At 40.2% G+C, this 16,554-nt stretch overlaps 1 protein-coding gene across 4 annotated transcripts in view; it reads left to right on the top strand.

Annotated features, from left to right (window-relative positions):
- PDE1C (phosphodiesterase 1C) overlaps positions 1-16,554 on the top strand; it is a 296,093-nt gene that overhangs the window by 251,894 nt on the left and 27,645 nt on the right. For all 4 annotated transcript variants that reach the window (XM_064506536.1, XM_064506539.1, XM_064506537.1 and 1 more), the window contains 5 exons: positions 3,069-3,170; positions 4,496-4,616; positions 7,524-7,605; positions 13,175-13,295; positions 14,612-14,787. In XM_064506536.1, coding sequence (XP_064362606.1) covers positions 3,069-3,170; positions 4,496-4,616; positions 7,524-7,605; positions 13,175-13,295; positions 14,612-14,787 — 602 coding nt within the window. The remainder of the gene's footprint in view (positions 1-3,068; positions 3,171-4,495; positions 4,617-7,523; positions 7,606-13,174; positions 13,296-14,611; positions 14,788-16,554) is intronic.

Below are 16,554 nucleotides of genomic sequence, written 5' to 3'. Positions count from 1 at the left end.
TTGTCAGTAAAGCTGCCTGGGGTTTGGTCCCTCTAATTCTGAGCACTCCATCTCATCAATCAGTGTTATTCCTTTGGAGATCACAGAGACAAACCTTGGATGGTTTTGACTAAAGACAGCTTTGCTCAGAGCCTTCATTTGTACATGATAACGGATGCATGGCTGTATACATGCATTATCTGAATGTTATACCTTCAGTGACTATCAGCTCTTGAAAATATTTCCTTGGAGGCAGCATTCTTCCTTTATCTATTAGTTTCCAGGAGAATAAAGAATTGAGACCTCAACTGGGAAAAACAGGCAAAACAGCTTACTGCAGGAGATCTCACTGTTGGTTCCTAGAGTACAGATTAGATGATCTAAAATAGCCTTTTCCTGTCCATTTCTCATGAGTTCATGGGAGCGCGACTCCTTCACTAGGATACAGCACCAAGGTGAGCAGTCATACAGAGGACAACTACATCCAACAAAGTATCCAACAAAATGATGTAATATTCCATGAGGCAAGAAAGGTAAAGCCATGAAATAATTATTCTAAAGAGCAAATAAAGATGTTTTCCATATGGACCAATGGAAGGTTTGGAAGTATTTAGATGTAAAGTCAGCTATAGTTTATCTCAGCAATTGGTAGTAAAATGCCATGAAAGTGTTGCTGTACTCGCTCATGGGACTGTGTCAGATACCATCTTTTCATGAGAACAATTTGCAGGGTATTGGTTAAAAAATAAAAAAACAAAACTGTGACATTGGCCATAGCATAAGTTATTATGCAGCATGTGACAGTAATAAAAAAAGAAAGTCCAAGTTTCCCTCTTCTCCAGTTGCTTTTCCTGCCCCTGTTCCCTGACAGCCTGCTCTCTCCATCTAAGTGTGCCCTTCCCTAATCCTGTAGGGGTTATTAAAAGGCCTGGGCAAATTATCTTAGAATTTATTTTCAAATTTGGTAACTCATGGTTACCATAGGTAGGTTATAGGTGTAGGAATGTGGTGTAGCCCTGGCTTCTGGCCTCAGGGAAATATACGTTCTACTATCTCAAAATGTATCAAGACATCCTCAAATCCAGAATTTGTCAACTGAGCAGCACAGCCAGATTTATAAAATAGGTTTTGGGTCCACAAGGGACCTTCCTTTGAGGGGACCTGCAAGAAAACCTATCCCCAAGTTAAAGTAGCTCTTTTGCAGCAAGAAGTCACTGGGACACTTTCGTGTGACTGCACTTCTGTTGTCACAAAACCTTGAATTTTGTACCAAGACTGGCCTTTTAGCCAGCTTGATTTTAGTAAATGTGCTCCTCTTTTCTCAGGCTGCTTTCAAAAATACAATATTTAAAACATTTCCAAGGTCTTCTGGAGCACTGAAGTCTCCGACAACCTTGTGGGAAAGAATAGGCTTTGTAAAACTGTGTTCAGGGGAGATGTGTCAGTGTCCCCATGTGCTGGAAGACTAAATAGGTATCTTGGTGGTGTGCTCTAGGTTGTGTTTGCTCTGGGCTCACACTTGCATTTCAGCCCAAATTCACCGACATTGGCTTTCCCTTTGTCTCTGGTTTGGAGTGAACCCACAGACTTTCCAGTTGTGAGACTAGAAGTTCTTATTCCATGAGCACTTTCAGATGCCGTATGCTGGCACTGCTGCTAAAAGAAGCAGATTTTCCTCTCATGCCTCCTTTTGGCAGTGTTGACAAGGCAGGGTTTGTGCCACTGGGAAGTGAACCAGACCAGGGAACTGACCCAGGACTGGCCAAAAAAAACCCCCAAAAGACCAAAAACAAAAAAACAAAATAATGTAAAACAAGTTTGTTTGACGCCATGTCATTTGCTTGAGTGCTGCCTGGCTGTGGAAGTACTTGTACATAAGGGTGGGAATGAGGAGGTGAGTATGGTGGGGAGGGAGCAAGGCCAGCTGATGCCATCGTAGCATGTGTGCAGGACTGCTGAGGTGCCCGTGGTTACCTACCACCCTTGGGACAGGGTGAGCACAGTGGTCTTGGGTCTCTGTGCAACAGAAACTTGGGGCTGGAACTAGAGCACAGCCACCAGAGGCAATGGAGACATGCCCAAGATAGACTATGTCTCCATGAAAGATTCATGAAGAGAAGAACAGCAAACTTTTACTTTTAAATGACAAAAGACCTGTTTTGAATCTTCCAAATTCCAGGCTGGTACCCTAACCTTGGGCTGTTCTTCCTCTATTACAGCTTTAACCTCTGGATAGCTGAACTGAGAAAAAGAGAAAATAAATTTGTGTTGTATGCTAGATCAGAGAGTTTTGATATTTTAAAAGTTCTAAGACATCCACGCTGTCTTTAAAGGGATTTCAACCAGATCCTTACTAGGTATGCTTAAAAGAAAATCCATACAGGTAACCCTGAGTAATACCAGGCAAGTAATACAGGTGCTCTAAAGCATGGGTAAATTGATTAGGATCAATAGTAATACAAAAACTAAAATGTGGCTAAGTTACAATTAGAAATTATAATTTTATTCCTGTTATAGAAAAGGGTTATTGATACATGGTAATAATATAACTTCTCTACGTATTTTACGAATGAAAGCAAACATTACGTATAACAGAACAACTTTTTAGTATGTTGTTTTTCCTTTAATAATATGAGTAAACTTTCAACATAGGTATCAACTTGTTTGCAAAATACTTGGTTTTAGTCATTTTGATAGAGATTCATGTTTCAAAGTTCACATGCTTCATGTCCAGGCCTTAAACAGTCATTTTGCTAACTTCTAAGAATGTCCTATAGAAGAAATCAATTCAGGAGTTTTGTGCTTAATTAAAGGAGAAGTATAGTAGTGGGCCCTTCACAAACATCTAGGATTTCTCTTAGCAAGGATTAGCCACCTGGCTTAATTCACAGCCTTCCCACTCTTGTGTTTGTAAAAAATCATTCGTCTTTCTCTCCCTACCTGAAAGAGGAATAACAGAAAGAATGACATACAAGGCAGAAGTGCTGTCAATTATTTGCTGATAGATATAAAAGAAACTGAAGCGTGTCTGATTTTGTTGTTCATTTTTTCTTTTCCCTTGCTCCTCTCATCATGATGCCATCCAAAAGGGAATTCAGGGCGCTGGTGATTGAGATGGTGTTGGCCACCGATATGTCCTGTCACTTCCAGCAAATCAAAGCCATGAAGAACGCTTTGCAGCAGCCAGAAGGGTGAGTCACTTCACGACACTGTGCAGAGAGGGGTTGCATTTCAGCTGGTACATTGCCACTGTATTTGACTTAAAAAGCACCTCTCCAGAAGCCCTCACTCTCTTTTGATGTCCATATGAATTCTATTTCTGCTGTTGCATTTTGAATGAATTTGCATAGGAGCGGACTGATGCTGCACCCCATACTCCCCATCTCTAGTCTGTGCTGATGGAGCAAAGCTTTGCAAAGGTCACAGTGTTGGGATAAGCCTCCCTGTCATTTCCTTTGGCATATCAGGATAATATCAAGGACATGATCCAGCCAGACTGAGTGACCTCTACAACTTGATTATAACTCAAGGCTGTAAGATCTGCAGAACTCAACTTCTGCATCACCCTTCTGCAGATGGTAACAACTGCCACCATTGCAAGGGGCCTGCTCCATGATCACAGGAAAGACAAAAATAATCTGAGATGCACCAGGGGAAGGACTTGAAAAAGAACAGATGGAGCAATAGGGGGAAGGCCTTTTCTTTTTCCCCAGGGAGGCCCTGGGAGCTGGAATATCTTGTCCACAACACTTCCCCTCCCCAAGAAAATTTACACTGCAGAAAGCTCTGAGTGAAGGTCAGTTTTTCACCTTGGATGCAGTTCTGCCTAAAGCCTGCCAGGATTGTACCCCTATCAGACCAGAGTGCAGCTAGCCAGTGTGTCCTCTCAAGAACTACAGCCCTTCCAGCTATTTCAGGCAATCTAAAGCTGGAATTAAAAACGGAACCCACTTATCCCCAAAAAGCATTATGTACTGGGTTCTTGGGCTAGCCCCTCAGGTTATAGTTTTTAAAAACTGCCAGCCTTTTTTGTTCTGTAGAACCAAGTGCAAGGATCTTCTTTTGACCTCACACTAGTTTTCTATCCGTGGAACATGTTGCATCTACCAGTTACTGTGTAGGCTCAGCAGTGCCAGTAAAATCAGATCCTAACTGTTTACTACACTAAGACAGTAGGGACTAAATCCTCTTCTGAGTTGCATAAAAATAGCCCAGCTGGAGTGGGGAACACTGCAACTCTTCAAACATGCTTGTACAGACAGGCAACTGCGGAAAGGAACTCAGGAAGGCTAACACCAGTTTCTCTTTGCACTTAATGTCTCCGTTAAAACAGGAGGGGTATATCTGAGAAGTGTGACACTTAATCTTTCATAGTTGTCAGGTTTTGTGAACACTCAGTCCATTAATATTCTTGCCAAACATTCCAACGGGTTCATTTCCCGCTTTAGGTGAGATTTTTTGTCATTCTCCAGTGCAAGAGTAGACAATTAATTCGTTTGATCCTTTGGGTTTTCAGAATTGACAAGCCGAAAGCCTTATCACTGTTGTTGCATACAGCAGATATCAGTCATCCAGCCAAGGCCTGGGACCTCCATCATCGCTGGACCATGTCTCTGCTGGAGGAGTTCTTCAGACAGGTAAAGTATTTTTCCTCTGATTTTCTAAAGGGCATTCTAACTGATATGAACCTTTCTCATCTGACACCTGTGGTGCTGCTTATGTCTCTTGGAAATGTGCCTGTAGATATAGGCATTATCTATAGTATAGTAAAAATTCTGATTTGGGAAGCTAGGCTGGGCCAGTTACTCTTATAGGTTCAGCGCGTGTTTCTAATGATCAAAAGTCAGAATATTTGACATTGTGCTTAGCTGTAGAATCATAGAAAACAGGTTCAGATAGCTGTAAGTATATCGTTGGCGCAAAGAATATAAATGCATTACCCTTACTTTGGATGAAGTGAACTGATTTACTTTATAGTTTGCAGTGGGCCTTCTGTTGACAGACACATAAATCTAGACAAATCATTAAGCTTGGTGTGATAACTATAAGCTGCCACAGCTGACTAATTAAAAGCATTTAAAGAGCTATCTTAAAAAAAAAGTAAAAGTAAACAGAGCATTTAGGAGTGTATGTGATACTTTACAGCAATATGAATTACTAAACTAAGTAGAAAACGAATTACTTAATTTTCCTCCAAAGTTCCATAACTTCATGTTTTGTAGTAAAGCTGAATGCAAAAAAGAAAAAAATATATGACAGTTTAAAAAAGTTTAAACAAAACTTTAAAATGATATCAGTTTTTGTAGGCATTGTGGGAATCTCTTCTTAATGAGGACATTGCAAAACTTTGCTTAGAAATGAATTCTTTAATTTGTTTTTCAAACTAAGAATGGATTTACTAGGTGGAAGAAGGTGGATTATGGCTGCAGTTGTCTCTGTGTTGCCACACAGGAGGCTTATGTAATGAGGGTGATTTTCACATATATTTTAGGGGAAACTGTGCCACTGAGCATATTTACACTTTCCCAGCTCAGGAGGATACTAGATCTGATAAAATACACCACTGTAGAATGAAGATTGATGAGGGATTTAAGATTAACCAGATATGAGAACATTAAAAAACCAAATTTTGCTCTGTTTTACAAGTGTAATGAAGACAAAATTATTATTTTCAGTTTTCTTGAGGATAATTAATTTCAGCCAACAAATCCTACTTTATTTTTGAATTACAAATGCCTCCACTTTTAGATAAGGTTTATGTAAAACTTGTATTCTAGTTCAAATTCAGATGCAGTACAAATTTCATCTTCAGGAAAGTCCTTAAGCATAAGCTTACCATGAAGCGTAGGCTGGAGTTTGTTGACGTTATTTAGTACTAGATCAATAAATAAATCCATACGTGACAGCAATAGTGCAACAGGTGACCATAGGGATAAGAAGCTGGTCTGGCCTCAGCTGAGTTGTTCGCTTCCTGATGTTCTTTACTTACAGACCCTCTCCCATCCTTTCTGTTATGTGCTCTACAGAGATATAAAGCCTGACTTAACCTGTATGAGTACAAGTCTCCAGCTATAGTTTTCTAAGTATTTTGTGATGTGGCACATGGTTTTCTTACACTAAGTAACCATGCTCTAGGTATGAATGGTACTTCTAACTACAGTACTGATTTTTTGACATTTGGCAGCTATGGTGAGCATCTCTTAAAGCAAACAGCTTGCATGAATTAATTTGTTTTACTAATGCCCTTTTGCTAGCCATGAGGAAGCTGCCAAGCAGCTTAGAAGAAGGCAAATATCTGTCCAAGCGGGTTCAGGAAGGCAGTCCCTCCTAAAGAGATTTAGGCACTTGGGTTTTTAAAAGGCACAAGGAGTAACAGAAGAATGATGCTTAGGTGAGAGCTGGCGTTGAGAGATGCAACAGACACAGTAATGGAACATTACTTAGGAATTGCTTCTGTGTTTGGTTTCTGGTTTTCGCTGAGGTTTGTACATCAGATTCCTGATGTAAAGCAGAATTGTGCTGCAATAGAATAAAAACACTATTGTTTGTTTTTTCCATCCAAAAATCTAGCACGACTTATGCCCACCTTTTCATTTATGATCTATTAACATAAAAAAGAAAAATTCAGCCATTCCTATGCCTACAGAATGCTTTTTTCTCGTTAGTTTGATGGCTGTTTTAGCTTCCATTTGACATCATTTGGAACAAAGTTGGCACAAAGTTTGACACAGTTAAAGTGAGCTGCTGATTTAAGGCATTGATTCTATAGTAACAGGCTATTTAAATTTGAATGCTCAACAGGGAATGTTGAAACTATGTCATCCCATATATCTTCTCAGTACAATCTGTTTTAGAGCAACTGATCCAAGTTAAAGGGCATTTTGAGAATGTGCAGCTTGAAAGACTGGCAAAGATGGGGTTATAACACTTGGTCTTCTGCCAAGGGATGCTTCTACCATGTAGTGCTAGAAATGGACTTACAGTTCTGAGAGCTGGAAAGAGTGTTTGGATTTTTGCTTTTAAGCACTTACGTAAAATGTTGAGAATGTCTTTTTTTCCTTTGTGAGGGGAGGAGGGAAGTAAACTGCATCTGGCCAGCCATGACTAGTGAATTCCTTATCTGAAAGACCAAAAAGAACATACACACAAGCTCAAACGTTGAAGGATGAGCCCTGACACTGAGGTTTTCTCTTGAAAGATTGTCTCTGAGAACTGAGTTCTTCTGGGTTCCCTGGAGAACTGTGCTGGGAAGTGTTCTTGCGCTCTAGAGGTGTTTTCAGTTGATGCATAGAAATACCAAACAAGCAGGAAAAACTGATGAGAGATTCATTGGAATCAAGATGCTTGACTCACAAACTTTTCTTTGGATTACAACATTGTCAGGCCAGTCTCAAATTCTCTACAGATAATTTGTGTTAAAAAAAAAGTTACAAACTTTATTAAAGAAAGTAAAATGAGAGGCTTTTACAGTCATCACCTAAAATATCACAGAAGTGCAATGGGTCTCGTCTTTTTCTAACCTTTTCTCAATTTTATTTCTCCAGGGTGACAAAGAAGCAGAACTAGGGCTTCCCTTTTCTCCACTGTGTGACCGCAAGTCTACTATGGTTGCTCAGTCGCAAATAGGTATGTCCCTTTTGGTGCATTCAAAGCAGCATTTTAAAAGCAAAACTTATTCCTCCTGTGGGACTAATGTCGCAGTGATCTCTCATAATTTGCAGTTAGGTTATAGAAGGGAAATAAAGTGCAATGGCATTATTTTCTCCAGATCAACAATTTAAAGCTACCATTAAATTTATGGTACTGGTTCCACATGATAACCAAGTTACCTCTAACGTGACTGCGAAGCCAACCGCAGTGCATAGTTACGACAGTAACCCTTTGGTTTCCTGAGCTGTGAAGAGGAGGTGTGTATGGCAACATTTTGTGATATGATTATCATTGGTGGATATGGAACCGTAATGCCAGTCATTTTGAAAACCTGCAGAAAATTGTTGTTTTTTTCATATCTTTGCCCCCCTACCAAGTGTTTCAAGCTGAACAGTGTTTTCCACCAAAGCTGTGCAAATACCAAATCTTTTTTTGCTCCATCCTTTCAGAAGCAGAGGAGATTTTTTACAGACTCATCAATAGCACTTTCTCTAACTCTTCTTCAGCTATTGAGTGAAAAATTAGGAAATGGAAGAAGCAACAAGCCTAGTGTTTGGGGAGAAAAGAGGGGCTGAGTAAGCTAGACCTGTTCAGGAGCCTGGGAGCAAGAAAAGACAACTGAAAGAGTAGACTTATGGGTGAATTTTTATAACTAGGAAGCAAGTGAAGAAGAAAGCGGATGATTGTCATCTAACCTCAGCTATAGAATAGGGCGCCAAATGGAACAACACAAGAAAGAAAACACTGACCCTCAAAATGAGGGAACTGGGTCTAGTTTTAAAGAAGCAGTGAGAAAATGTCTTAAGGGAAAAAACAAACGAAGAATTGGAAGTATGAAGTTTCTCAGCTGTCTTCTGAGCTGTAAAGGGCTGGCTAAAGAGCAAGATAAAGATATCCTAAACTTAGGAAAGTTCAGATTCACATCTGTGGCTCAGAGCCATTTCTGTTCAAAATTACTTCATTGTTCTCATTAGGCGAGCTGTCCTCTGAGGTGACTCCATCCCAGACTTTCCTGGCTTTAGAGGTTTAGGCAGTTCAGCCAAGAATCTGAACTTGAAAAGCCCTAAGCAGGCCTGACCTGGTTGCCAAACCCGTAGCATTTACCTCTCTGTAACAGTAACTCAGAAAAGGGGATATGCGTGCAGGGGACATAAACTGCTGAAGGCATTTGTGCTCTGTCAGCACCTCAGTGGAGGGAGGAAGCAGCAAACTTTAAGAGCTACAGCCTCAGCTAAAGCCCGTATTGAGGACTTCTAGGCAGAATACTCCTCCTGCTCTGCACTGGGAAAACATGATCTCTTTCCCTGGCTGGTGTCCATGGAAGGGCATGTAGAGATGTCTTTTTTTGCATTCATTTGAGCTGCTTTCAGACATATCCCTCACTCCTTACAGGGGAGAGGAGCTGTGCTTCCCACACAATCCCTCTGAGCTCCAGCATAGGGTCGCAGTGTGTTTGGAAAAGCAATTTGCCCTGTTCTCCTCTTTTATGTTCCTTTGCTTGGGAAGGCCAGGAGAGCCAAGAAACTTCTGCACTGATATCTGTTGCCAAGCCACTGCAAAATTAATGACAAATTAAACCATCACCAACACAATTACACGTTATAAAAGAGGCACTCCATCAGTATACAAAAGCAGCCTTATTTAGTTATACACTACTCATCATTATATCTAATTCGTGCAGTTTAGTAATCCATTGACATTAATAGGCTACTCTATAAATCTTGCCTTCTGATATTATAAAGTTTTCATTTTTCAGTCTGCTGCACATGTTGGCAATGTCTTTCTATAACACCTGCTTTATTATATCAAAATGTCTTACATTTTCTGCCTGTGTACTTTAGGTAAGGCTCTCAAAGTTTTAGGAGAGACTCTCAGAGAAATATTCTGTTCTTATTCATTTGTTTATCTGATTAATAGCTTTAACAAATAGTTCCCTAGAATAGTAATCACTGCATTTCTTTGCAGAAGAAAGTACCTCATGAATTCCAAATTGTGTTATATCTGCAGCAAGCAGCCATCCGTTTACACAGATAAAAACAATCTGTCATTTGTGAAATAAAATTGTGTTCTTGGTTCCGTCAGGGGTGAAGCCTAGAAATCCTGTTCTGGTGGCTTGGCTTGTTTGTAGCCTCTGGTTTGCTACTCTAAGGTCTGTGCAGATGCAACAAGCAGAGCGGACAAGCATTTTTATTGATGAAAGGTTTTCAGAAATGCGGACTGAAGGCTTTGCAGTATGGACATTTTCCATGGAAATGAAGCACTCTAGCAGGAAAAATTTGCTCAAAAGAAAGGCTGTCTTTTTCCTGTCACTTCAGTTTGTGAAGCAAGTGCTCAGAGTAAGCTCCATCAGACGAGATTCATGTCTGAAAGGCAGGCTTCTAATCAAAGTGGGGAAGACAAGCAAATTGCAATGAAAACCAGCCCAAGACTTGTATTTCCCCAAAAAAGTATTATAAGAGTTAAAGCTTCTCTGTCTCTCTCAGACTGTGGGAATCTGGTTTGACTGGAGATCAGTGTGTTGTCATTGTCCTCTCTTGCAGCTGATAAGTGTAGCAACATCCTTTTATTTTTGTCCCTTGGTTGGGAAGAAACAAAATTACAGCTTCAGAAAACATCGGATAAAGGCTGAGCGAATGCTGCTGATTTTTCTGGTGGGCTCTAGGGATACTGTTCTCTAACCACTGGTCATCGTGGTGATGTTCTCCGGTTGCAATAAAAATAAACTCTTGGTAGGTGCCTGGAACACCCTATCTCAGAGTGCAGCGGTATTTGATAAAATCATCTTGGTTAGTGGGGTACAGAAATATTTACCGCACTCATGCTGTTGAACAAGAAAAAGGATGATAAAGTGATTAACATCAGTAGATTTTTAGTAGTATATTATTCAGCTCATTATTTGATATTCAGTTTTTTTAAATTATCAAACTGAATTATGGTACTGAAGTCTTTAGGTAAGACGAGAGAGAATATTGGATGGGCTTGGGAATATGACATAAGTCACATAATTATTAATAAAGTCCCAAGCTTTGTTTCTATTATAACAGATTATATTTACTAACTTTATTATAATACCCATTTAAAGATAACAGAACTGAATAACTTATTCAGACTGTAGGAAATAGAGGAAAAAATAGCACATAAAGTTTCCTTCAGTAGAGAAATAATTTCACCACCTTTGCTTCTGTCTTATCAAAGAAAAATTCACATGTATGAAATCGGAGATTTGTACATCTCAGTTTTGTCGGTGGTGATGGAACTATTGTCAAGTGGAAGTCACAAAATGTTGTGGCTTTGGTTTCTATTCCCCTTTACTCTGCAATTTTTTTTTTTTTTTTTTTTTTTTTTTTTTTTTTTACCCCTGGAGGATCAAGGAAGCCAAATCTGATTTCTGGAACTCTGAGGGTCATGAGAGCTTCAATTATACATGTGTGCGTGTGTGCCTCCCTGCCTGAGAGTTCCTGTGACACATGTAATGCTGTTCTCAGTCAATGCAGTTACCAGTGTTTTAAAAGTTAGGTGAACTTTGGTGGGATTTTCTGGGTTGTGATCCAGCACACAGTTTCCTGTCATGGCTTTATACTGCATACATTCCTGATTAATTCCCTGGGAGGAAGGGAGTTCTTTTTTCCCTAAATTTGAATAGATAAGACCATCTCAGTGTTACAGAGGCACATGATTCAGGTATTCAGATAAGACTGAAAGGTTCTGCACTGCATATGTTCTCCAGATTTACAGAATATCAGAATGGAAGTCTGTGAGCTTGCAAGTAATGTTTTTAATTAGGCTAGGTGTGAAAAATGCGCTTAATACACAATCTTTTAGAAATTTAGCAAAAAGTAGGGGAGTTAGGAGGAATAGAGGGAAATGGAACTAGAAGGTTGTTCAGCAGCTTTGCACTCTAGATGTGGATCAAAACTTGTAAATTCAGATGCTTTGCCAGTGTGATCTGCTCTCCTTTTATTGTTCCATTATTGACCAGAATCACCAGGGTCTGCCATAGAAGTATACCATAAGCCAGCCACAGAAATTTATAATGGTATGACTGTATAATTCTGATCGTTGATAATGGCCAAAGATTTAAACATATGATTTAGTAATATTCTCTTAGAGCTTTTTTTTTAAATGTTATCTTAATGGAATATCCTCAGCCAAACCCCATCTTGACCTGGAGGCAAGCTTGAAGTTGTATGGTAGCAATATAGAGAAGAGCATTTTATACTGCAGCTGTAAAGGAGAAACTGAGGAATCTGTAGTTTGTGTGGATTCCAGGGGACTACTCTGACAGCCCTCATTCAGCCCTATACAGGCATCATAGGGAGATTCAAATAAAGCACAAATGTGTTATTAAAAATCTGCCTCACGGCTTCAGACTCTGAAATGTCTTACTTCTCCTGTGGTTGTTCCTTGATGGCACAATGGTGCAGAATTATGATTATTTGGTAATCCAATGGCTGTTACGTAGTTATGCATGGTAGAAGAGCTAAAATCAGTGCTGTGGGCCCCGGAGGTAACACAGGACTGGAAGCCGTGACCTAAGCCATTTTCCCTGCTGTCATGGACAACTTTGAAACAGGCGTTTGGTGTAGAGTGAAATGAACATACTACATGTCCTTACGCATCAGCTGCCACCAAACACCCAATATCCTACTGCAAACTTAAGGTCTAGTAGTGAAAGACCTGAACTGGTGTGTGCCTTAGGAGGGACCAGGGGCATCACTGCTTTCTTGCATACTTCCAGCAGCAAGGAATTTACTAAGTGAAGTGCCTAGTCAAGCACAGGGAACAGCCCTTGCCCCAGGTGAAGATTTAAAGGAAAGTTTAAGGTCCTGTAAGGCCCTCATTCTCAGAATTTCTCTGTGCAACTTGCACATTGCTCCAGCAGCACATAAGTCTATGGCTGCAGGGATCTCCAGTCTCCTCTTCCCAATATTCAGATCAGAGCTGTATTCATCTCTGCCAACTTGTATACTAAAGCAGAAATGATTTGGCCCTGTTTTTTTTCCTTTCACTCCTTATGTTAAAAATGAAAAAAAAGCATCTAAATCTGTTTTATTATCAACAAGAACAAGCTGGGCAAGCATTCCAAAGAGAATATTCACAGTGACCCACTGATACGCAGTAAGGGAGGTATTCATGTAACACCAGCAAAGCTTACCAGGATTATTGCTATTATATTAATTTTCTGCTTTTAGAGATACCATCTTTGAAACTGGGTTTTATCCAAATCCACTAGAAACTTGGCTTAAATACCAATCTCCTCATATAAAACAAGTTCTGATACATCTGTTTATGCTCTGATTTGCCAGTTTCTTTTCAGGGTTTAAGGAGGTGCCTTTTACTGCATGCTAAATCCAACTATTGGTCTCTTGGGTCAGGGATTAATGTACAACTCCTTTCTCCCTTTGTAGCGTTCGCTGATCCCGCTTTCAGCGTGTAATTTCTTTACTCTGTGTCTTTTGCTGTGAAGTTGTTTGTGATCGCTGAAGTAGTGACTCTGCATAAATCCTTCTCTCGCCTGCTTGGCTCTGCCTGTGTTTTTGCTCAGGTTTCATCGACTTCATTGTGGAACCCACTTTTACTGTGCTGACTGACATGACCGAGAAGATTGTAACGCCGCTCATTGATGAAGCTTCCCGCTCCGGCCTGTCGGGGTTCAGGCGGTCCAGGTGAATAATCGCGTGTGCTGCTGTTATGCCCAACTTTCCCAGTTTCCCATCTGTCATGGGGTCTCAAGCCTGATATCCACATTGCAGACACAGCAGCTCACCTTGTGACGTGATTGTGTCACAGAGAAACTCCTGCCGGTGGAGAGGGCAAAAAGGGAGACTGACATAAACTTGAGCCCTGCCTCTAAAAGCAGTGAACACAAATGGTTGTAGCCATGTAGTCTGGTGAACTCCCGCATTCACTAATGCCAAAGACAAGGTAGAATCATAGAGAAGCACCCGTTTCTACATGTCTGGGAGTATAGACAGGCTTGAAATACAAAAAAGAGGAATGGGAAGTATAAGCACACTTGGGTTATGCAAATGTGTAAAGTACCACCAGAACCAACTGGAACAGTTTGGATGTAAGGAGTCTGGGCTCATTCAACCTGCTCTGCTGTCAGGAAGGCCTAACGCCATGGAGCAGAGACCAGAATGCAGGTTTGCTCCCTCAATGTCAAATGCTTTCACTGTTGTACTAAAGTCACATTCCCTTCCACCTGTGCTCCTTCAGGTGCCATGACTCTTGAATTTCTGGATACCTTCACCAGAAACGGGCAGAGGAAGAAGGCAGTGTCTTTCCATCCTCCTCCTGCCGACTCCCTCCCCAGCGATATAGTCAGTGGTCCTTCCTTAGAGCAGGGCCTCGAAGTCAGGATTCCCTCTCCGAGGTGACTTCTTCACCCTTGGGCTGATATACAAAGGGTGACCACTGCTCTCTTTCCATGTCATTTACTTTGCTGTCTCTATTAAAATGTGCTCAATGAAGCGTCCATCCCTAAAAGAGAACTGCAGGATCTGTTACTCAAATGAGTGCCTGATTTCAGCCTTAACTGAGGTCCCCAAGCTCTGGACAAGCTCAAAAGCAGTCCTGTGCCTAATGGCTCCCATTGGGGAATTTTAGGAGGCTCCTTATTTGACATATTGACTTTCTGAAAATGTCTGACTCTCCAGTTAATGTTTAGGGAGTGAAGATGTGCAGCAAAGGCAGTCTGGGCAACTCTGAGTGATTCTTTTTCTTGGGGACTGAGGAAACCTAAAAATAAGCAGGGAAAGGCTGCCTTTCATTTCTAATGCTGGCTCAGCTTGTGCTGTTTGTTTTAAGATTGATTGCCCTGGTGCAGGAGGGGGGAAGGATGAAGGATTCCAGCTTAGCTATGTGTTTTTGCTGGTTGACTCTGTTAACTTACCTAGATTTATAGTTGCTATTACTTCTTATCTGTATTTGGGCATATGGTATACTGGTTCCTGCTATGTTGTGTGATCTTGTTTGCCAGTCTGAACAGCATTAGTCCCTCAGAAGTTAAAAGATCAAGTGTCAAGAGCACTGGGTCAGAAGGAAGTGCCTCACTCAACTGCTCCATACTCACTGTGGACTTCAAATGTTTTAAAGCCACCTGGACTGAGGTGGTACAGCAGAACCGGGAAAAATGGAAAGCGCAAGCCACCAAAGGTAACAGCGAGATTTCTTAATGAAAGAATAAAAAATCTTTTGACCTCTTCTTCTTCAAGCTCTTCTTCAATGAAATTCTTCTCCAAGTAAGCACTTTTAGTTTGAAAGAATCTGCTTTTCGAGGTCAGCAACCTACAATGAATTCAGAAAAACAGGAATATTATAACTCATCTGTGCCTTATTCTCCTCTATGTGGTGTAAGCATATATGATGAAAAGGTTGTGGACAATAGGCAGAAAAAAAAGGAAATTGTAAGAGAGGTCCCCTGAAGCAATGAGTCAGACTTAGGGTGGGTGCAAAAATAGCTGGAAAAGTGTATTTAGAAGCGGTTATCGGTAGAAAGAAATATGAATGATAGTTCAGAGAAGAAGGACAGCATACGCTGGATTCACTGCTGGATTCAATTTGCAGTGGTAGTTTGGATGATGATTTACAAAGTATGCTGCATTTACATGTCATGAATTTGAGAGGGACTGCAAATACTTCAGAAGAACGTAGGAACTATGTTGGTTACAGGTTGTCCGGGGTGAATATTGTCATACTATTGCAAAAAAACAAAACAAAACAAGCAACCAACCAACCAACCAAAGACTTCAAGGTGTAAGCAGAAGCATTTCTCCTAACACACCTGGCATTCTTCCCTACTTTTCAGTATTAGTGAGGCTCTTCCATGAACCCAATTTTGGACACTGTGGTTCAGAAAACATATGAACCAGCTGCAGACTGTACAGAGCAAAGTCAAGCAAATTATAAGGCATCTCAAAAATTAGTAACTTGTTTATCCTGAAGAAGAGAGAACTGAGGAGATAGAAAGCAGTTTTCAGAAGTCTGCTGCTGCTGCTGCAAAATAAGAGAATTTTTTTTTTTTTTTTTAGTATCTCTGGCTGTTAAAACAAGAAATAATTGACAGATGATTATAATGTGATAATAAGTTAGATGACCGCAAATCACTGTTACTGGAGATATTTGGGAAGAAATGAGAGAAACATATATTGAGAATGGTATAATTAGGTATAATTGCCCTGCCTTCAAATTTGCCTCAGTTGCCTTGAGATCTCCTCAAACCCTAGAGTAATTTAGATGGGCTTTGGAATCAAATAAGAAGGAACGTATCTTTGATTTTTTTCTTACTTCAGGAAACTGTTTGTGATACAATGTCTCCTCTGAGCTGAATGCTTGTTACTCAGTTCCTTATTTAATGGAGTTGTTGTAGTTTATATAAATGGAAGAAGTTTGATTTTAGTGCATTATGTGGCCTTGGCTTCAGGACTGATGCAAGATTTGGCTTAGCTCTTCTATTTTGCAGAGCAGATTGTTCCTCTCCAACTGAAAGGCCTGTGTGTAGGTGCAGAAGGCCAAACATTAATCAAATTAAATTTTCCTTAGGATTAAAATTTGCCATTCAGGAAGAGCCTTTCTATTTAATCCAGGAAAACAAAAACAAAAACACAACGCAAAATTTGTTTATTTGCAAGGTTTTTTGGATGCTTTTTAGTTTTTTAATTGGTATTTACTAATTCATGTATTCTTTTTGGAATGAACAAATGAAAGCTAACCAAACAAGCAAAGTGTTTAACTTGGTCAGCATCTCACAGTGTGTGAGTATTCAGTGAATGAAGCCAATATAGTTAACTATTTTTAAGGGTTTCAATACATGTACCATATATATTTGCTTATCTACTAGGAATCTACTAGATGAAAATCCTATATGCAGGAGAGTCCTATGGGGAAATAAATAATGCATATCTTACGTTTCACTTAAAACAA

This window comes from Dromaius novaehollandiae, chromosome 2 (assembly GCF_036370855.1).
Source record: "Dromaius novaehollandiae isolate bDroNov1 chromosome 2, bDroNov1.hap1, whole genome shotgun sequence".
NCBI classification, from domain to species: Eukaryota; Metazoa; Chordata; class Aves; order Casuariiformes; family Dromaiidae; genus Dromaius; species Dromaius novaehollandiae.
Note: the sequence above shows the minus strand (reverse complement) of the source record. Positions and strands in the feature narration are given on the sequence as shown.